Source organism: Hydra vulgaris, chromosome 02 (assembly GCF_038396675.1).
Source record: "Hydra vulgaris chromosome 02, alternate assembly HydraT2T_AEP".
Taxonomy (NCBI): domain Eukaryota; kingdom Metazoa; phylum Cnidaria; class Hydrozoa; order Anthoathecata; family Hydridae; genus Hydra; species Hydra vulgaris.
The window spans coordinates 35,200,877-35,223,824 of NC_088921.1; the positions used below are offsets into that span (position 1 = coordinate 35,200,877).

Sequence of the window (22,948 nt, forward strand, 5' to 3'; positions counted from 1 at the left end):
TATTGGATTGATGATGATTGTGGATGACTTTTTGAACAAAAATCTACTTCAGTTAATCGTTCTACTATATCAAAATGCATTAATAGTTTAATTATACTTTAATATATTGTGAACATTTTTGTTCACAAAATGTTCACTATATTCCAGAATAAAGAAATTTTAAAGACGTTATTAATGATTCCGTGTTTAACAAGAGAATCAAGTAATGATGAATAAACTTACATTTGTATCTGTTATTTTTTATTACGCAATAATTTACAATTATAATATTTTAAATAATTGATGATTTTTTTTAATATTTGCAATTATTTTTAATATTTAATAATTTGCAATAATAATATTTTTAAATTAAATTGATGATTTTTTGTTTAAAGTTTAGCTTGCATATAAACAAAAAATCGTAATTCAGAATGAATCTATTTTGCTTTATATTAACCTCTGGTGACAAAAATTTGGCACAATCTTTGAGAAGCTAAAACTTTTTGAAGTTTCAGTTACCCAGTCGATTATTGAAGTTTCAGTTACCCAGTCAATTTTTTAGTTGTTTTGTTTATAAAGTGTTAGTTATCTTATACTGAAAGTTTTGTAAACCTAGATCCGACAGAAAACCAAAAATTATGACTGCTGAGACATTAATCGCCTGAAAGGTCTTTTCATCAACTTTGATCTAGAACTTCAACAGGAAAAGTTGCAAAGAAATTCAAGTGTGGTCATTCCTACATTGTAAAAACATTAAAAAGCAAAAAAAGCATTTCTTATTTTAAGAAAAAACAGATACCTGATCACACTGATAACAGTTAAAGCAGTTGCTGCTGAAGTGTGGAAAACTTTGTCGCAAATTCAGAAATCGTGAATTTGTCATTGATGGTTAGTCTTATTTTACATTTAAACAAATAAAAACTCTAACGCTGGATTTTACTCAGATTTACTAAAAAATGTAAAGTATAAGCGCAAAAGCAAATTTGAAAAAAAAATTCTTGTGTGGATTACAATATCCCCTCGTTGAATCTCAAAACCATTTAATTGTTCCTGCGAGACTGGCAATTAATCAATCAGTGTACAAAAATGATTGCATCATCAAAAGATTTATTACTTTTATCAACAAACATCACAGTGATGGTAATTATGTATTCTGGCCTGACTTCACACTATGCTAGAAGTGTGACCTTTATTAATTACCTTGATGAGAAAAATATCCATTACGCAACAAAACTGATAATCCGGCATGTGTCCCAGAATTATGACCTATAGAAGATTTCAAGTCAACCCTTAAATGCTACGTGTATAAAAACAATTGGGAAGCTGTAAATGAAGATCAGCAAAAAAGAATCCATTCTTGATTAAGAAAAGTTGATAAAAATCTTGTTCAAGGCATGTGCGAAAAAATACAAAAAAGTTGACGCAGTACTTCGTAATGGTGAGAAAGCATTTCTCTCGATTACGACATTTCAATTCCGAAAGTAAAAAATGAATACATTGCTAATAATTCTGTATAAATTTATTGTTCATTAAACTTTTTCTTTGTACTATTAATACTTGTATTTATTTTGCGCCAAGTTTTTATCACCGGGGGTTAAAGTATTCTTAGTACTGTCAAAAATAAGTGCAACAGTGTCGAAATTAAATGCATCATTTTCAAAACCTATTATTACAATGTTAAAATTTAATAATACATATATATATATATATATATATATATTATATATATATATATATATATATATATATATATATATATATATATATATATATATATATATATATATATATATATATATATATATATATATATTATAAAAATACAAATTTAAATTTAGCTTTCCTTAAGTGTTCCATCATTTTTAAATATGACAAAAAGTTAAAACATATATAAAATTTCTATCAATTAACTTGCCATACTTTACCTAATCTTGTTTGGTATAACTAATTTTGACTCTTTTTATATTGTACCCAATCTTGTTTTTTCCACTTATTCCTATAAGAACAGTTAAAAGTTAAAAATCTTGTTAAACAGTTAAAAACCCTGATGGATATTGTCCAACAGATATATCCGTGACTTTTCCGTGAACAAGGTTTCAGTGACTTTTTTTTTTTCCCGGAAAAGTCACGGAAAAAAGGAAGCCGTATTGACTCAAATAAGTTAAAAACTTTTATTCATTAATATTGGTCGGCGCGTATAATAATAATACAACAAGTGTTATTTTCCTAGAAAGGTTTTAGAAAAATGGCTAATGACCATATCCTATCATCGTTTAATCCTCTATCAAAGATCCAGACCTTTATGAAAAAAACTACTAAAGTTCAGGTAGCGTGTATACCTGTTACATTTGATCAATAAAGACATTAGTTAATTTACAATTTTATTTTAGTATTTATGACTTTAATATTTTATTTGTTTCAAAACACTTTTTGAAAATTTTCTTTTTATTTAATTGTCACAAATTATTTAAACATTTTAAAACAGCAAAAATACATTCCTAAAAAAATTATATTTCTAAAAATTTTATGTTTCTCTTTAAAGTGAAAATATTATAATTGCGAAGCCTTTAATTAACAATAATTAACTTATTAACAATAATTAACTTAATTAACAATAATTAACTTAATTAACAATAATTAACAATAAACTAGATCGTTCAAATATATTCCAATCGAATATATTTCATATAGTTTCAATATTAATACTTATGCAATATATATTTCAACATCTTTAGTTTAGACCTTAGTTAAAGGTGTAAATTATACATGTTGAAATACTGCATAATTTATTTATATTAAAATTATATAATATATATTCGATTGGAATAATTTTAAATAATTAAGTTTATTATTAGTTACTAATGAATTGTTGTTGGGTAGTTTGTAGGTGCTAGTGGATTAAATGGTAATTAATAGACGAGTTTGATTTGAACCTGAGCTTGGTTTTATAGAATAAACGTCTAGTTTTCGGTCTTTTAAAGTTAATTTAATGTTGACAAAGCTTAAATTTTTGGTGTTAAAAAATATATAAATTTTATTATTAAAAGTTTTCAAAAAAAAAAATTAAAAAATAAAACTTACAGTAATTGAAAACAATTGAATAAACTAAAATAACTAATTTTTGAACCTCCATGTTGATGGGACACTTCTTATGTTTCTATTCAATCTTATGCTCATCTATTGAAAATATTCTCTTTTTTTGTTTAGAAAAAATTTTTAGTTAATTTTAGAATACCATAAAAAGCAATACGTAGCAAATATGTCAATAAATGGGTTCAAATTAAAATACTCCTATGAATATTTATTTATTAACTCTTGTTTTTTTGTTACTTATTAAAAAAATCTAAAATATGAAAATATTTTTATTCTGCATAATAAAAGGGGTTAAGTACTAGTTAAGTTAATTAAGTTAACTAGTAAACAGGGTTTGCAGTTCAAGGTAAATATGATCTGCCTTTGAATTTATTGGCTAAAAAGTTTGTAAATATTTGGAATATATTATATTAATTTGGTTCCATACTTAGTGGTAAAGCTACAGTTAAGCAGCCTAAAATACTATTATTTTCTTGCTTTTGCTCTCTTGTCAGTTATTGGAATAATAAAAGAAAAAAGATTGCTGCCCTATGCCAAGCCCTCAGCTGATGTATTAACACAGTCTCTTGCAGCAGCAGGCTATAAGATAGTCGATGTATGTACTGAAGCCAATAAATAATTTTTTAAGTCTTCACTGACAAGAGGACATCAAGCAAAAAATAAAATTATTTTAAGGCTGTTTAACTGTAGCTTTACCTTTAGTATAACTAGTTACTATTAAGTAAGCACTATAATTGTGCAGAGTAAAAAATGAAATAAATTTAAAATGGTGCATAATAAAAAAAAAGGGGCTCTATCTACACCTAGCTATATATTAAAAATCCACAATTTTATAACAGCATTATTATTGAATAAATTTCAGTCTTTACAGATGTTTTAAAAACTGTTTATTCTAGTTATAGAAGTATTTAATTTTCGAATAAACATCCAACACCATAAACGTATCACCATAAACTGTACATATGTTAAATATAGCACTTTATTTTTTTGTTCTACAAATAGTCTAATAAATTTTTCAGATTTGATTACAGGATAGTTAAAATCAAAGTTTTAAGTTCAGATATGATAGTTGTGTATGATTTACTTAAAACTGTTTTTTGTTCGTTTGAGCCTTATATTTTTCAGTTTCATTTTCCAATTTATTTCAGTATGGTTGTGTTGAGATATCAAGTAGTTTCATCTGCATTGGTGCAAGTACTGGAACAACTTACATGTTTGATAGACAAACTTCTGAGCTCAAACATTTTATTACCAACAAAGTAAATATAATTTGTCAAAGGTTTTTATAGTATATAAAAAAAAGTTAAGAGTTTTTATAATTTTTTAGGCTTCAGCAATCGTCCATTTAAAGTTTTCTTCTGATGGAAAAATCTTAGCTGTTGCTGACAGGTTATTATTTATAAATATATATATTAAAATATATTTATTTAATTAAATGAAAAATAAGATAATAATTTGTTATATAAATTTAATAAATAAAATGAATTATTTTCTTAAAAATCCAGACAAAAGTTCTCATCCTGGGATTTGAAATTGAGAAAGGTTGCTCTGAGTCATTGGCCTTTGCTAACAATTAATGTATCTGCAGCATACCTGCGAAGTAGCATTTCCAAAAGTTTTTTTTAACAAAAATAGGCAAATAGTATTAGTCTCTAAAACAAAGTATAACTCATGTGTTTTCTGTTAAGTTTCAATCAACAGTTTGCTGCTTCACATTTTTAAAATTTCAAAATTTGTTTCAAGTATTTCTTTGAAGTTTTATAACTTTTATTTTAACTATTTTTTCATAAGTTTTTCCACAATACACAAACTAATCAGTTTAAGCATAGTTATACTGCAAGAGATCTTGGTACCAGGGTCGGGGTCAAAATATAATTTGTATTTTGTAAAGATGGGATAATTTGGTCCATAACCTAGGTTAACCAGTGTTTTTATGCTATTATTAGTATTAGTCTTGTCTTGAATTAATATATTTTTTCTAAACTTAAATTAAAAATATTTGTATTTGTATTTTGGAAAATGCAGGTTGCATATATTTGTATTTGAGTTTGTATTTGGAAATTTAGAATTGACGTATTTGTATTTTTATTTGATCAAATGTATTTGATCCCAACCCTGCTTATTTCAAGTAAATAAACCTTTAGTTTCACTGCAAAAATGCAGGTAAATTGGTCATCTGTTACTATGGAATCAAGAATGTCCATAAGTTTTATCCAGGATTTTTGGTAATAGTATTCAATTTTCTTTGATCTTCACTTGTGTGTTGGGTACAATGACTGTTTTATACCAGTGGGCTGTTCTTGCTTTTAAACATAGCTTTTAAGGCTCACCCCCAACATGCTGCTACAAGAAAGTACCACAATGGCACTATATTGGGATAATGAGATGTTGTTACAGATACTGCAGAAAACAAGGTCAGGGTTGTTTAATATGTCATTTAACTATTCTTTTGTGTTTCCTATTCTGTGCTCTAGTACTAACTTCTTCAAAATTCTCATCCTCACAAGAGCTACTGCCTGATTCAAGAGTTATCATTTCGAAAGTACATCTACACGGGTTCATTTCTTCTTGCTACAGATTATTTTTTTTATCTTTTCTATGACTGGGTAATTCCATGTCAAATGATCCAGGTCATGTCACTATACATCTCAGATTTTGCTGATTTTTATTCAGTTGAGAGTGCTTAGTAAAATAAGAATTCTTTGAAATTTTTAGCCTTTAGCTCCAAGAAGATCCTGAAATATGACAGTTTTACTTTTAGCAGATACTGGCCAGGTCCCTCTGCCCCTCAAAATTGCAACATTTATTTAGAGATTTTATGAAGAATCTAATGAAATGATCAAAAGTGTAAAAAATTATTATTAAGTACCTGTAATTATCAATTTAAATAAATTCAGGCAATCTTTTATATACCTATTTTTAATGCTCAAGAAACCCATGTGGCCTTGATGATATCAAAAAATATATATTAACTATCATTCTATATTCATTGATCTTTCAAAAATGTAAAAATTTTGATCTGCAAGTATATGGTTTCCATATATGGATAACATGGTGCACTTCCCACTTTTTTGTAGTGGAATGTTAAAATTGTTTTCAGGGCAGATGACCAAAGGCTACATGGTCCAGGGCACTGGGGCCATACCCCACTTATTTTCTAAAAAATTTTATTTTTTTGCATTTTCAGTAAAGTAAAGATAACTTTGAAAATTTTGTTTTCAAAAATTTTTTTGGTTTATAGTTGTTTTGTTTTATTTGTTTATTTACAAAATAAAATTCAAAATCATAAAGTGTCAAGATTATGTTAAAATTTGCTTAGATGCATCAAAGGTTAAAGTATACATATGTCTAGTTGTTGTTACAGGTTCATTAATGGTACAATATATGTTGGTGATTAATACCCAACACTCATTTGCTCTATATGGTCAGAAGAGTTTGTTAAAAGGACCGTGCGAGTGCTTAAATGTAACCATAACATCTTGCTCAATATTGTCAATTTCATTTATCATACCAATCCAATGAAACGTATTATATATACACAGAACAAATCCACTAAATTTAATGTATTAATGTCAATTTTCAATGTATTGATTTAAATTTACTGGTTAGATTAAATACTTTGAAGTAATACAGTAAAAGAAAACATGTCTGTTATATTAAAATCTTCACTTATTTGTTTAAAGTTAATAGTATCTAAAGACTCTGGGTTAAATAGATGATAGCTCCTAATTCCAGGAATTGTTCTACTTAGCTGAAAATCTGGTCATTTATGGGGCTTTGTAGACATGTATTTGCAGTTAATTTTACAGTGCCACCAATACCATCACATGGTGACTTACCATGACTTGTAGCAAAAATGTCCAATCTGCATCAATGTCAAAATCATCTTTATGGAGACAGATATTGTAGAAAAAAGATTGTCATCTTTATGGAGACAGGTTTTTGTGATTTTTATACTGTGCAGCACAACCATCTGAAGAATAAAGAATCTTTGAATTATTAGAATAATTTTTTTTTAAATAGTTAACTATTTGAGTCTAAACTTCATACACAAAACCAATGCCATGTTCATTATCTTCTGACAAGCAAAAGGATTTTTCTTTAAGCTGGTCATTTTCGTTTAATAAATAGAGGGCAACAGGGTGTAATTTGCATTGACTTTGGCACCAATGATTACTTTGGATTTCATCTTGAATCGCAAACATGTAGTTTTCTGCAAAATCACCTAAAATCACCTAAGACAATACAGCAGTCTTTTGCTACATTTTGCTTTTGTTGCTTTAGGTATCTTGCTTGACATTTTGCAATGTAGGAATGAGATGTAAACTTGTTTATTGCCTCTGATAACATCAGTTTGTATTCTTCAATTGTTGTTATCTGACAGATCAATGTTGTTCTGTCTTTTTTCTTTTCGATTCAAAAGGTTTTAAGTTATACAATGTAAAATTCTGTTAAAATCATTAGTTTAGATGGATGACTGTTTTTAATCCATATACTTGGAAATCAAAAATCTTATGTATAAACATATGTACTTTCTTAAAACATTTTAAGAAAGATCTTTGAATACAGAATGATCCGAAACCAAATCTCTGCTATTAAAAATGCAATCAATCTTTACTATTAAAAATGCAAAAAAAATATTTTTTTTGAGAAAATGACCCCCAGTGCCCTTATGGACCCTCTAGTCATCTGCCCTGGAAACAATTTTAACTCATGTTCATTTGGACTACACGAATGCTGAAATTTTCAGAATTCCAGTTTGTCTGGAAAGTAGGAAAAAACCTATCATAAGATTTAACATGCACACTCATTGGCACTACAAAATGCCAAAATTTTCAGAGTCCAGCTAGTCTGGAAGGTAGCTAAAATTCATTTGCAATACTCTGCTACAAAAAAGTGGGAACCATGCCCCATTATTCATATATGCAAATCTATATACTTGCAGATCAAAATCTTTTTATTTTTTGAAAGATCAATGAATATAGAATTATGTGTAATTTTTTTTTTAATACCATCAAGGCCAAATGGTTTCTTGAGCATCAAAATCAGTTATATAAAAAATTGCCTAAATCCATTTAAATTGCTAAATACAGGTACTTAAAACTAATTTTTTATATTTTTGATATTTTCAGGGGTGAAAAAAATCAAATATTTTTAAAGTTATGTAACTTGAAACCTGTAAATAAACATTGTAATTCTGAGGGGACAAGAGGGGCCTAGGCAACATCTGTTAAAAGTAAAGTGGTCATACTTCAGGATCTTCTTGGAGTCAGAGACCAAAATTTTCAAGGAATTTTTATTTTACTAAGTACTCTTAACTGTATAAAAATCAGTAAAATCTGAGATATAAGGTGACATTTTTTAAAATTTTGGGTAATTTGACATGGAATTACCCAACTACCTTATCCATCTCAGAAGATGTAGCTTCCCTATCACACAACATGCTTTTCATAAATTTAATATCAACACTAATGGTATCTTGTTGATAAGTAACAATTTCATACATTTGTTGTGTACCTTTTATCTTATACTACAAAATACAATAACAATATTGATATATATATATATCATATATTTCTTAAAAAGTATGAATATTTATATATTTCTGAAAAGAGTTGTTACAATTCAAGATCATTTAAAAATAGTAATAAGCTAATCAGAAGTTTTTTTTTTTTTTCTTTATTATAATAATTTTACTTAACAAAAAAGATTTACAAAACATCTACATAATCAACACAATATTGTGATAAATAAAATTTATAAATAAAATTCCACATAATTCACATAACACATAAACTATTAGCCTTTAAAGAAAACCTGGTGCAACAAAAAACAAATTAAAAAAAACTAGATTTTCAATAGGAATAAAATAGTTTGGCCCACAATCCAAACATATTGGATAAAAATGATAAAAAAAGAAAACTTTGAAAAGTCTACCACAAAAATTGCACAATCTTTATGAAATTTCACAAAGATGCTTTTAAACCAATATGCAGTATTAAAATTATGAAGAGGCTTCTAGGGTAAAAATTTAATATTTTGAGGGCAGCTGTCACACCCTAACATACATTTATATGTTATGTATGTATGTATACGATACATACATACAGTGTATGCATGTATATATTGTATACATACATACATACATACATACATACATACATACATACATACATACATACATACATACATACATACATACATACATACATACATACATACATACATACATACATACAGTGAGAAAAAATATAAATGGCACCAGCAAGTTTTTTAAAGTTTTTTTATCCCTTTACTCATAATTTCTGAAAATTCAAATTTCTGACTGTAAAAAATTAAAATGTACATCAAAGAGTACTACTATTATGAAGATTTTTATATGTATTCGTGTATCATTTTAACAAAGGATTATTGCTTTAAAAAACAGTAAAAGCACACAGGTGTTATATTGGAAGCCAAATAATTATTGACTCAAATATTTATTTAGTATTCTTTACAAGATATTTACATATGTAACATATATGCAAATTTGTACACATAAAGATATTGATTAGTTCAATAAAATTGGTTACTTTATAGCAACATCTGTGTTGTAAAACAACATTGGAGAATTTCTCAACAAAACTTAGTTGTGGATAAATAATAATAAGACCAACAGAGAAGTTTATAAGAAGACTAGAATCCCTTTTTGAACAATCGGCAACATTATAAATGCATGTAATTTGAATGAAATTACAACTGATATTGCAGGAAGAGGCCGTAAAAGAAAACATCTGCTGCCATTGATTAAATTGGGTGATTGGAATAGTATCGAAAAATGAACTTCAGAATAGTGTCGAATATATTAAATAGACTTAATGTTGCAAAAAAAAAGAATTGTGTCGCAAATGAATTTAATGAATAGTGTCAAAAACAAAAAAAAGGAATAGTGTTGCAAATAGTAAGAATGGAATACTGTTGCAAATAGTTAATTTCAGCAATTGCTTACTCGTTTTGCTTATCTTTATAGCATACGGCTTTTACAGATAAAAAGAAGAAAGAAAAAAGAATAATGAAAGAAAAGATTGCTACCAAACCCCAAACCCTCAGTCGATGTAGCGGCCCTCCTTGGCGAAAGCAGGCTATAAGATAGCTGGTATAAGTACTGAAGCCCTCGGCAGCAGGCTATTTCAGAATGATTTTTGTTACTCATTAAACATTAATCCTTTTTTCTAATTTCAACACTATTCATTAAATTCATTTGCGACACTATTCCTTTTTTTTGTTTTCAACAAAATTCATTAATATACTTGGCGACATTATTCCTTTTTTTATTTTCAACACTACTCATTAAATTCATTTGCAACATTATTCCTTATTCTTCAACAATCAATAATGCGGCAATTTGCAACACTATTCCTTTTTTACATTTTCAACAATCAAATTTGTGACAATAAAAGTTTGCAACACTATTTGCCACACCATTGAAACATTATTTTATGTCAAGCAAAACAGATTTGAAGCTGCTTAAAAAATTGCAAGCAAAGTTTAAAATGACCACAAAATCACAATATCAGCTCAAACTATCTGAAATAGACTAGTAGTGTTTGTTGCAAAAAAACTACACGATTTACTTAAATTGATCTAAATTCTTCTGGCAGAAACAAGGTGAGGCATTCAAATTAAGTTGCATGAGAGGAACAGTAAAACATGGTGGGGGAAATGTCATGCTGTGAGAATCCATGTCTTGGTGAGGAGCTGGCAAATTAACTTTCATTGAGTCAACTATGAAAGCTAATTTAAATATTGACATTTTAAAGCAAAGTTTGAAACTTAAGTCCTTATAACCACCTTTGTCAACACCACTACCACCATGTCAACCAAGACCATTGTCGGTTGCCTATAAATCAAACCAGCTACGCTTAAGCCAACTAAATCATCCGCAATGAAACAAAATTAAAAAAATAAATAATGCACATGAAGAACTTAACTTCTGGACAAATAACCCTTATTTGCTAAACAAAGCCAAATGAAATGAACTAGTTGCAAGAATTGATAATGAGATAGCAAAATAAAATGCATTTCCTTTTCTTCATTGAGACCTGGTTTGATCAAGTGTCAGACACTCGACTTTCTGGCTACCAACTCCATAAAAAAAAACTGAGGAAGCAGAGAAGGCAGTGCAGCCCTCTACATAAAAAGTGATATCCCAGCAAATGTAACAAAAAGTGAATCAACTCAACTCAGCAGATATCGAACAATGGTGAGTGATAATGTTAGGCATTGAATCTATCTTAATATATTGCATATACAGTCCGTATGATAATGACGTGGGAGTTCCAAAACAAATCAACAAATAGATTGACTCAGCAAAGCAGAGCTTGTCAACACTTAGCTGCTTATCTGTCCTAATCTATGGCAATTTCAACATCAGCCATACAATATAAGAGATACTTGAGACCGATGGTTGCACATATACAAAACAAACATCCAACTGACGTGGAATTCTAGCAATATTTAAACAAAAAATTTCTCATGCAAATGGTCACTTTCCCTACTCACCAAACAAATAGAGAAGAAAGACAATCAAGCACACTAGATTTATTAATCAGGGATGAACCTGACTGCAGAGATGGTTTTCATAAAAACAACTCACTTAGCTTCACACCAGGAGGGAAAGCCCACTGCTTTCTTATTGGCTCATTTCCTACACACTTCTTTTAAAGAAAAACAAAAAAGGTTCATCTAGAGCAGGGCAAACAATGAAGCAATCTCAATGCTAATTACATCCTACGATTGGGTGACAATTTTCAATTCCCATTCAGTAAATGATAATTATCAGGTGTTTGTTGACAAAAACAAAGAGGCGGTCACCCTACACATACCTTAAACTAAAATACTGTTCAAGCAAAACAAAAAAAAAACTATTAAATACGCCAGAAGTTGAAAAAGCAGTGAAAAAGAAAAGAAGCCTTTGGCACAAATATCTTACAGCTGGTAGATAGACTCATATAGAGATTTGAGAACAGCATAAGGCAGCCTGCAAAGAGCTAGTTAAGGTTGTAAGATCAGCAGTTTTTAAGTACAAAAATAAAATTGCAAACTGTTTCAAAATCAATCCAAAACATTTACATAACTAAGTCAAACAGAAACAAATAGCGAATGAAATGGTAAAGTCACTAGAAGACAACATGGAAATCTTACAACTGAATAATAAAATTACAGCAAGTCATAAAATTTCTAATTTACTTAACTAATATTTTCTGTCCGTATTTGTTGTTGAACCATTACATCAGATGCCAACCTATGAAAACTGAACAGAAATGGAATGTGACGTGAGTGAAGCAGAAATAACAACTAAATCTGTTCAGCAAAAGCTCATTGAGACAAAGTCAAAAGGCTATGATAACATATATCCACGTGTTCTGCAATAGTCAGGCTACTAGCAATGATTTTCAAAAAATTGCTGGCTTAATGTAGAGTTCCTAAACTATGGAAGCTATCAAACATGACTCCTATATTTAAAAATGGAAGTCAAAGGAAATGCTTGAACGACAGGCCAGTTTTTCTCACATCAGTATCCTGTAAGATAATGGAAAGTTTTATACACAAGAAAATCATGAAACATTGCCTTGAAAATAAGCTCTTCATAAAATCTCAACATGGATTTCTTCCAAGACACGGTTGTACAAATAATTTACTAGAGGCACGTGACATCTTGATGGAAGCAACTTTTCTTAGTTATACCATAGACGGAGTTCCACAGGGTTCAGTGTTAGCTCCATTTCTGTTTTTGATTGAATGACCTTCCAGACAACATGGCACATCATTTAAAGATCAATGACATTAAGATCTTAGGGGTCATCAAAACAGAAGATGATGCAATAAAATTACAACTAGACATAGATCATGCAGTTGAATGGTCTAAGAAGTGGCTTATGTTTTTCAACCTTGACAAATGTAAAATCATGCATGCATCAAAAATGCTTGAACACATTAAACAACAAGCAACCAAAACGATAAGCGAGATAAAGCACAAAACTATGAGGATAAAATGGCGACACTCAATCTTACCACCCTAGAAGAGCAACGAAAAAGGGGCAACTTGATTCAACAGTAATATTGCAAACGGAATAGAAAAAGTTGACTTTGTAGTTTCGCAAAACCTGCCAAGAATAGGCCGAGTTTTTTACTAATCGAGTTGTTAACAACTGGAATGGACTACCAGCAAACGTAGTCAATGCAAATTCAACTAACTTTTTTAAGAGTCAATTTGAATTAAACACCTTTTTAAAGCTAACTAGGACACACTGTATGTCCTGAATTACATTATTATAGTGGTGCACCACTTTATCAGAGTTTACAACTAAAAATTTATTTTTATATAGTGGTTTTGTTTTTTAAATTTTGGTCTATAAATAAACAAATTCGATTTCAAAATAATTTAAGGATTTTTGAGCATAAAAAATTAATGTTTGTTAAATTTTACCAACATTGTTTTACTGATAAATAACTTGTGAATCTGTTATATAAATATTTCTTTTTTAGCTCAGGTTTAATTACACTTTGGGAAATTCCACTCGAAATACATACTGGAGATCATTTAATACATTCTGGAGATCATTCAAATCAAGAAATTAAAGTATATTTTCTAGTATTTTTTTTTACCTTCATAGTATTTTAGTTGTAATTTAGTCTGCTAAAAATATTGATTATTTTAAATTATCTTTTATAATAACATTACCATGATGCAGTTTTTTTGTTTTATAGCTATCCTAAAACATTTACATCATTATTAAGAGTTTCAGATTAAAAACAGATCAAATATTCATGAGGTGGAGTCAGTTTAGTTAGACTAACCTTGTTTTTGAAAAATTAAAAAAAAGTTACCTATAGCACGGACTATATGAAAATATTTTTTGCAAAGTTGAATAAAAGTTAACTTTTTCACCTTGTAGTTTTAAGGTAATTATTTATTGGCATTTCATTTCAAAGTAAAACCATATTAACTTTTTTATAAAACATTGACATATACTTGTATATTAATTATTAATTTTCCCATAAAAGGTTGCTAAACTGTTTTCAATTTATGCTTATTTATTATCAAAATAAATAAGTATAAATTGAAATAAATAATTATTACAATTTATTATCTATTCATATAAAATGTCTGTTTTTAACCGGCTATGTTTATAAATGAATGTTTCATGCAATTTCAGCATCACAATATCAATTGATTTAATAAAAAAATCATTTTCTATTTAAGTTTTAAGTTTTAGAATTTTTTTACAATTTTTATTTTATGTCATGTAAACAAGTTTATCCAAGTCACACAATTACAATATAGTTTAAATTTCAAATTGGGATGAAAAGATTTGAACAATCAATCTCTTATATTAGTATTTATATTAGAGATGTTTTTAATATTTAAATAACAATAAAGGTAGATAGATTTTTAATATTTAAATAACAATAAAGGTAGATAGATTTTTAATATTTAAATAACAATAAAGGTAGATAGATTTTTAATATTTAAATAACAATAAAGGTAGATAGATTTTTAATATTTAAATAACAATAAAGGTAGATAGATTTTTAATATTTAAATAACATTAAAGGTAGATTTAGTTGGTAGTTTTAATTTTTTTAAGGTTTTTAGAGAAATAAAGGAACTTGTAGGTGAAAAAATTTCTGAACTGTGTTGGCATGAAAATTTAAAGTTATTTATCGGGACTCAATCTGGTACAGTTGCATCTTTTAATGTAGGCTCAAACGTAAGTATTTTATAATTTATTTGTATTATCAAAATATATACAGTGCCTTACCTAGCTTATTGTAAATAATTATGTATTTAAAAAGCCCCTACTGTAAATGGAATGTTAATTAAAAAAAAAATAAAGCGGTTTGTTTTATCCAGTGGTCACAAGACCTGGTTTTGAATTTCTTAAATACAGCAATTTACGTTTAGCTAAAACTTTAATTTATTGGATTGTTTAAAATAAAACATGTTAACTGCATTTGTGAAAAAGTTTAACTTTTTGTTTTTTAAAAAATGGATTGTTTAATAATTTTTTTTTTTAGTTGAAAAACTTTCAATTATTATCACTTTGAAAATTTAAAATTTAGTTTTAACTTTGAAGGAATGTAAAATGGTTTTGCAATATTTCTTAAAGAAATAATTATTTGCTTTTTATTTGAAAACTAATTCATTACATAAAAACATTGTGATTATATGAAAGTCTCTATCATAGATTCAAATGTTTAAAAGCAACCATAAAACTTCATTTTTTTGTTTTAAAAGAAGTGTTTTTGTTTAAAAGAATTTTTTTCACTTATGAAATTAAAACTTTTTGTTTTAAATTCAAAATCACGTTAATTATGATAAGTTTTATTTATGAACACAAATTATGTTTACATATATCTTATTGGTAACTGATAAAATAAACTGATAAAAATAGTTTATTATATACTTAAAAAAACAAAACAAAACAAAAAAAAATTGTGATAAAATAAACAAAAAATTAACATGTTATACATAAAATAATTTTAAGAAATGTCATCTTTTTCAAATAATAAATTTAGATTACTTTAGGGTGATCCAAAAAAACTTTTTTTACTTTTTGTTATTCCTAAGGTCTAAATGTGTTCATTTATGAAAGAAAGCATTGTACCAAAAAAATCAGCCAAATCGGTTAATATTTAGAGGTCGCGCTGGGGGGATCTTTATACCCCTCTAAAATTGGAATTTTCAAAATTTCAGTAAAATATTGACCTTCGTTTTCTGTACACATTTCGGTTATTTACCGTTCGGTTTTAATAAAATAAAAACGAAAATAAAGCTCTTATTACACATAATAATTTTTATTAAACAACATTAGACAACATTAAACAACAGCAGCTGCTCATTGTCGCCTGGTTTGTTTAGCACTCAATGTTGATTTTTTTGCATCTGGTAAGACAGCCCTGTTTTCTGCAACTAAATTTAGCACATACTTTTGCTGCTCTACTAAGTTGTTTTTAAAATAAATTTTTGAATAAATTTTTAATTACTGCTTCAGTTATTTTTTTGACATGTTTTGAAAATAATTTAACTAATTACGAGTTCTTCAATATTAACACGGAATTAAAATAACAATAATGTTGAATTTAAAACAACATAAAATTAAAAATAAGTACTATATAATTGGTAATTCAGCAATGATGAATTAAATGTTTAATGAAAGTCTTGCAAAGCAAACTATTATCAGGAACAAATATTTTATGTAAAATGCATAATACAATTCCATTCTCATGGATTATTTGAATTTGGTTAAAAGAGATTTTCTATAATAATTAGTCAATTATATTAAAAGAGTAATATGACAGATGTTTAATAGTAACTAGGTAACTAGCCCTCTCAAAGGATGACTAAAATTAAAAAAAGTAGCAGTCAGTCTCCCAGACAACCAGATAATTTAAAGAATGTATTAAATAATAAAAATGTTTTATATGTTCAAGAATTTTATGCAAATTTATGATACTGATACAAATTCATATTTGCATGTATTTTAAAGGGCATAAAAAGGAGTTTTTCGAAAAGATTTCAAGTTATAAAAAGTAGACAAAGTTTTCATTATTAGATGTAATACTAAAATATTATTTAAAATAAGGTATTTCATTATAGATACAATACTAAAATATGATTCTACATATAATAAAAAAAGATAATGCTAAAGTTAAATTTAAAAGAATTTTTTTTTCGAAATTGGTTTGAATTGGTACAAGTGCATGAGTTGGTTTAAGTTGCTATGAAAAAGTTGAACAGCCCATTCATTTGCATTTATCTGACCTTGTATTCAACACTCAAAGATATTTAAATGATTGTATTAAAGCCTAAATGATGTTTCATTTAAAAATATTTTTATAATCAGTTTGTAGATTGGTTTAATAAAAATTTCAGATTGCAGACAACAATTTTTAAATAATGCTGATCGCTTAATTAAACAAATTAAATATTGCCTAAAGATAAGTTGACAACATCATTTATCAAATGTTTGTACAGAGCATAATTTCAAGTATTATCAATAATGATTGAAATTATTTAGTCTAAAAGTATTTATTTTTTCAATTAACTTGTTTTTATTATGTGTCAAAGTAAATTAATTTACCTTTGTAATGGTATTTTTTTTTTACATTTATACTCGATACCAAAAAGTTGGTGGATATGGTGGACACATACATAACATATCTTATCCAAGTATTTTATATCACAAACTTTATAGAATAGGTTGGAACAACTACCACAGAGAGTCACAACTTTTGAAACAGCAAGGTACTAAGTAATTATGGTGGTGATTCTTACAGATACATATCATACATGTAGTTGAAAAGGTTTGATTGTCTTGACTTTCTTTCCGTATATAAAAAACTGGTTGATCAAGAACTTTTTTTTTCTATTCATGTATGGTAATATATGTTAATTTTACTGGTGGAAAGGTGATAATTATTGCAAGGCTTCTAACGTTCATATTAATTGCATACTTTAGCTACTAATCAGGCATAAGCATGATGGGTGCACTTTTCATGATGGCTGCACTTTTTTTAAAAACTTTTTTCATAAATTGTTTATAAAACCTTTTATTTATCTGTTTAGAAATTTGTTTATAAAAGTTTAGTTCTAAAAATTAGTTTTATAATTTTATATAAATGAGTTATGTTTATTTAAATTAATTATGCAATTTTTTATAATTAGTTATTTTTATTTAAATTAATTATGCAAATTTTTATAAATGAGTTATGTTTATTTAAATTAATTTTGCAATTTTTTATAATTAGTTATTTAAATTAGTTATACAATTATATATAATTAGTTATTTAAATTAGTTAATTAAAGTTTGTTCATTTTGCAAAACTGTCAAAAATCATAACTTTAGGTATTTGTGTCAAAATTTGAAATATTGATGAAATCTGGAAGTAACATAGTACAATTGGTAAACTATTTATTTTTATAACAATCTTTATAAAAAAATGTTGTGTAAATACTTTATTAAATAATTTTCTAACTTTAGGATGTATCATCTGGTAAACTTCTTATTTCATCCACAACAAAAGCTTTGATTTACTCTTTGGATTGGTATACTTTTAAGTTGTATTTATGATTGGTCTAAAAAATAAACTTTATTTTATTACTCATTGGTTTAATAAAAGCTTGTTACCAACACAACCAAAATAACCATTTTTAATGTAGGGTTTATATTAATACAGCATTGTTTGATGAGATTAGAAACTTTTACAAATTTGTCTCAAATCACATCAAAATAAAGTTAATTTTTAAATTTTGCTTCTTTTGAGACCCAATTTCCTTTGAAGAATTTTAGAATTTGTCATTTATTTAGAATAATAATAGCATAAGGATAAATTATTATAAAGAATAAGGATAGTGTTACAAGAAAAACTTTACTTGGCTAAGTTCAAAGACACGCTCAAAGCTATGTTTTAAAATATGCTCATGGCCATGTTCTAAGAAAAGATTGTTTCTGGAAATCTTTAAACCTTTGATTTACAAATTTAAACTTCATCAGTGTTCAAATTTGTAAATCAAATTTTTAAATCAAATTTGTAAATCAAAGAGGTTAGGCATCTAACTATCAAGTTTTTGCCCCTTTTGATTTAAGTTTAAATTGATTTCTTAAATCACTAAAACACTATTAATCCAACTATAATGCGTACGATTAACTATAATTAATTATATATAGAAGTTAATTATTACGATTAACTAATCGCTTATTTAATAGAAAAATTAAAAAAAGTCTCCCAATTTTCTAATACTTGATTGAATATAATAACCTCTTAATGCTATTAAATTGTATTCCCAACGGAAGAGAATTCCCAATGGGTATATATAAAGGGTTCCCACTCCTCCTTAAAAAACCTTATATATCCTTTAAAAAAAAAACTCCTTAAAAGTCCTTAAATAACCTTAAAAAAAGTTCAAATTTAACTGCTCTCCTTAATTTCTCCTTATTTCTATCATCATCTTCTAGGAAATTTTATTAAAGTATATAGATTATACTTATCAATAGAGAAGTAAATAGTTACCTCTTTGATGATTTGAAATCCTACACCTATATAAATATGTATATATAGATGTGTGTGTGTGTGTGTATATATATATATATATATATATATATATATATATATATATATATATACATATATATATATATACATATATATATATATATATATACATATATATATATATATATACATATATATATATATATACATATATATATATATATATATATATATATATATATATATATATATATATATATATATATATATATATTATATATATATATATATATATATATATATACACAGTATTGGACAAAACATTTGCAACCAACATCGAACAATGCTAAAAAGTGTTCCTAATTTTACATGTCTTAGAAACGAAGCGAACTATACTACCACAGCAAACAGTTCAGGAGTCTGGAGTCATAGCATCCCATGACATGAGCAATCAGCTGACAGGTGACAGCACACAGGCAGAATTTCGTTGACAAGTGCCATTTTGCAGCAGACAAAACAAGTGCAACTTTTTTGGTTTGTTTCATTTTCTTAAGTCTGGTCTGTGTTAACGTCACGGAAGTTTTTTAATAATTAAAGGAAGTATCCAGAAGTTTCCAGAAGCATGCAGAAGTTTCCAGAAGAAGCATCTGGAAGCATCCAGTAGCATCCAGAAATATCCAGAAACATTCAGAAGCATCCAGACGCATCCAGAAGCTTCCAGAAGCATCGAAAAGAAGCATCTAGAAACTTCCAGAACATGTTCACACAGGTTCATTTTACTATATAAGAGACATGTAAATCGACATGTAATTCAGTCAGTATATGGAAGTCAATCAGTCAGTATTATCAAGACAGTTTATCGAAGTGAGTTTTATCAAAGTGTTTTATCGAAGAACATCAATACAAGAAGTGAAATACAACAAGTGTTTCATTTTATCAATACAGTCCACATCCAACCAAGACGTTGTGTTCCACAGAGCATTATTGTATCATCGCAAGGTAAATGTAACACGGTAAGCCTTGAGAAGTGTGATTATTTATTTTTATTATTTTTATGACTTCAAGTGCAAAAATGGCTCCCGACAGTCTTGGATTGGAACTAAGAAAGAAAATTATTGGCAATTACGTAAGTGGAATGTCACAAAAAAGTATTTGTGATAAATATCGCATGAAAAAATGGACCGCATCAAGACTATGTTCCAAATATCGTTCTATGGGGAAGTTGGCAGCAGATAACAAGGTGGAAGGCAAGGTGGAAGACCGCGTTCCATCACTTCTAGAGAGGATTCTATGATCGTCAGATCCGTCAAGAAGGATCCCTGGATATCATCAGTTGAGATACAAAAGCAATTAGAGGTGCCTGTATTGTACCGAACAATCAGATGATGTGCTGTTGAAGCCGGATTGTTTTCTCGACGCCCTGCAAAGAAACCACTGATTTCACTAAAAAACCAGAAGAAAAGACTCCAGTTTGCTACATCTCATATTGACTGGAATGTGCAGAAAAGCGAACTGTCCTGTTCAGTGATGAATCGAAGATGGCATTTGCCGTGTACGTCGACCGGCCGGAAAACGCCTCGATTTACGTTACTGCCATAAGACCGTGAAGCATGGTGGAGGCAATGTAATGGTCTGGGGGTATTTTTCTGCTAACGCTCTAGGTCCAATACATCGAAACGATGGAATAATGGACCGTTTCATGTATAAAATAATCCTGAAAGATGTTATGTTACCTCATGCTGAATGGAATATGCCAATAAAATGGGTTTTTCAGCAAGACAACGATCCGAAACACACTGTAAAAGTAGTCAAGCAGTGGTTTCAAGGCAACCACCTATCGGTGATGGATTGGTCGTCTCAATCTCTGGATCTCAACCCTATCGAGAACCTGTGGGAGATTGTCAACCGCAGAATTAATTGTAAAGGTGTTCGTAATAAGGATCAACTGTTTGAACAAATCCAAAAGGCCTGGGCAGCGATTCCACAAAGTTTCATTGATCAGCTGATCAAATCTATGCCTCGAAGATGCAAGGCTGTAATCGACAACAAAGGATTCGCCACAAAATATTGATAGCGAAATACAGCTTGGTCAACATAGTGGCCTTCTTGGCCTTGGGGAGGTGAATTACTTAAAAATATATGTGTGTATATATGTGTGTATATATATATATATCTATTTATATATATATATATCTATTTATATATATATATATATATATATATTATATATATATATATATATATATATATATATATATATATATATATATATATATATATATATATATATATATATACACTTGTTAGGGTGCATCACAAAACAACAATTTAAAAAAATTGATTTTGTCTGACACCTAATTGTGTTCTATATATTAAAAAAACACTGACTTTCAATTTTTTTAAAGGTTCCCCAACACCCTTAAATATTTGAACGGTCCCAAATGATTTCAAAAAAATAGTTTTCCAAAAGTAGGTCATGTTGGGTCACAAATTAAGCAAAATTTTATAAAAATTTCAAAAATAATCATCATTTTATTAAAAAGATTTCACATTAGATTTTTCTGCAATAAATATGATATTTTAAAGGAAAAATGAAAAAGGTGCATTTTTTGTAGTTTTCATAGCAGTGAAATATTAAATGTTTTTTTTTTTAAATGATGATTTTTTTTTAAAATGTTTTCGCTTAATTTTAGACCCAACATGATTTTTTTTTAAAAAAATTTTGCTTAATTTTAGACCCAACATAACCTACTTTTGAAAAACTATATTTTTTTTAAATATTAGGGACCTGTCAAATATTCAAGGGTGTTGGGGAACCTCTAAAAATATTTCTTATTCTAAAATTTTTGAAAGTCATTGTTTTTAATATATAGAACAGAATTACGTGTCAGACAAAATCAATTTTTTTAAATTGTTGTTTTGTGATGCACCCTAATATATATATATATATATATATATATATATATATATATATATATATATATATATTATATATATATATATATATATATATATATATATATTTATAAATAGAGAAAGAGCCCACTTTTTTTTTTTTTTAAAGCACCTGTTTGATTGAAATTATTTTGAAAACTGTTTAATTTTTTCAATATTTTATTAGTGCTACTTAATAAGTAAAGTCTTTACTATTTAATTGACATGTTGTTTCCTTAAATATTACTTTATATTACTAATTAAATTTAATTTTAAAACATCAACTTTATAATTTTCATTTTTTTAATGTTGGTTAAAAGTTGAGGATTGGTGCTTTATTTGATGATTTTCTTTTATAATTTTGCTTTTATTTTCATCAGCATTTACTAACTCTAAATTTTTGTTTTTGTTGTTTGAAATATTACTAATAAAACATAAATAAATCAAATAATAAACAAGTTGCAAAATGAGCTATAAGATAATACAGCATGAAACTTGTCACTGTTGACAACCTATGGAAAAACATGTTACAAATCTATTTTTCTTTGATACCAAGGACTATCTCAAAAAAGTTTAAAAAATACTTTGTACATGGAAATCAAAGACTTAAGTATAATATTTTTTAATCTAGTGGTGTTACATATATTTTAGGTCAAGTTTTGAAATTTGAAATTAAGCTGTCCTTGTTTTTCTTTTACTAATTTTTAGTTTATATAATACTAAATGAAATGTCATTATTTAATGATTCTCTTTGTAATTAGATGACATTAAAGCTGACATATCAAAATCTAATGCATTAAAAAGAGCTGCCTTTAAAAAACTAGAGTCTCTTGAAAAGCTTTATGTTGAAAAAAAGAAGCTTGTTGAAAAGAAAAATGAACTTTTTTAATATTGTGATATATAT

At 27.4% G+C, this 22,948-nt stretch overlaps 1 protein-coding gene across 2 annotated transcripts in view; it reads left to right on the forward strand.

Annotated features, from left to right (window-relative positions):
• The first annotated feature begins 2,137 nt into the window (after positions 1-2,137).
• LOC101237827 (uncharacterized) overlaps positions 2,138-22,948 on the forward strand; it is a 72,403-nt gene continuing 51,592 nt past the window's right edge. For both annotated transcript variants that reach the window (XR_010636666.1, XM_065790716.1), the window contains exons 1-7: positions 2,138-2,305; positions 4,221-4,331; positions 4,400-4,461; positions 13,600-13,693; positions 14,703-14,825; positions 17,964-18,020; positions 18,099-18,163. Coding sequence is in view for 1 of the 2 variants with exons in the window: in XM_065790716.1 (XP_065646788.1) it covers positions 2,225-2,305; positions 4,221-4,331; positions 4,400-4,461; positions 13,600-13,693; positions 14,703-14,825; positions 17,964-18,020; positions 18,099-18,163 (593 nt within the window). In the remaining variant the exon portion in view is untranslated. The remainder of the gene's footprint in view (positions 2,306-4,220; positions 4,332-4,399; positions 4,462-13,599; positions 13,694-14,702; positions 14,826-17,963; positions 18,021-18,098; positions 18,164-22,948) is intronic.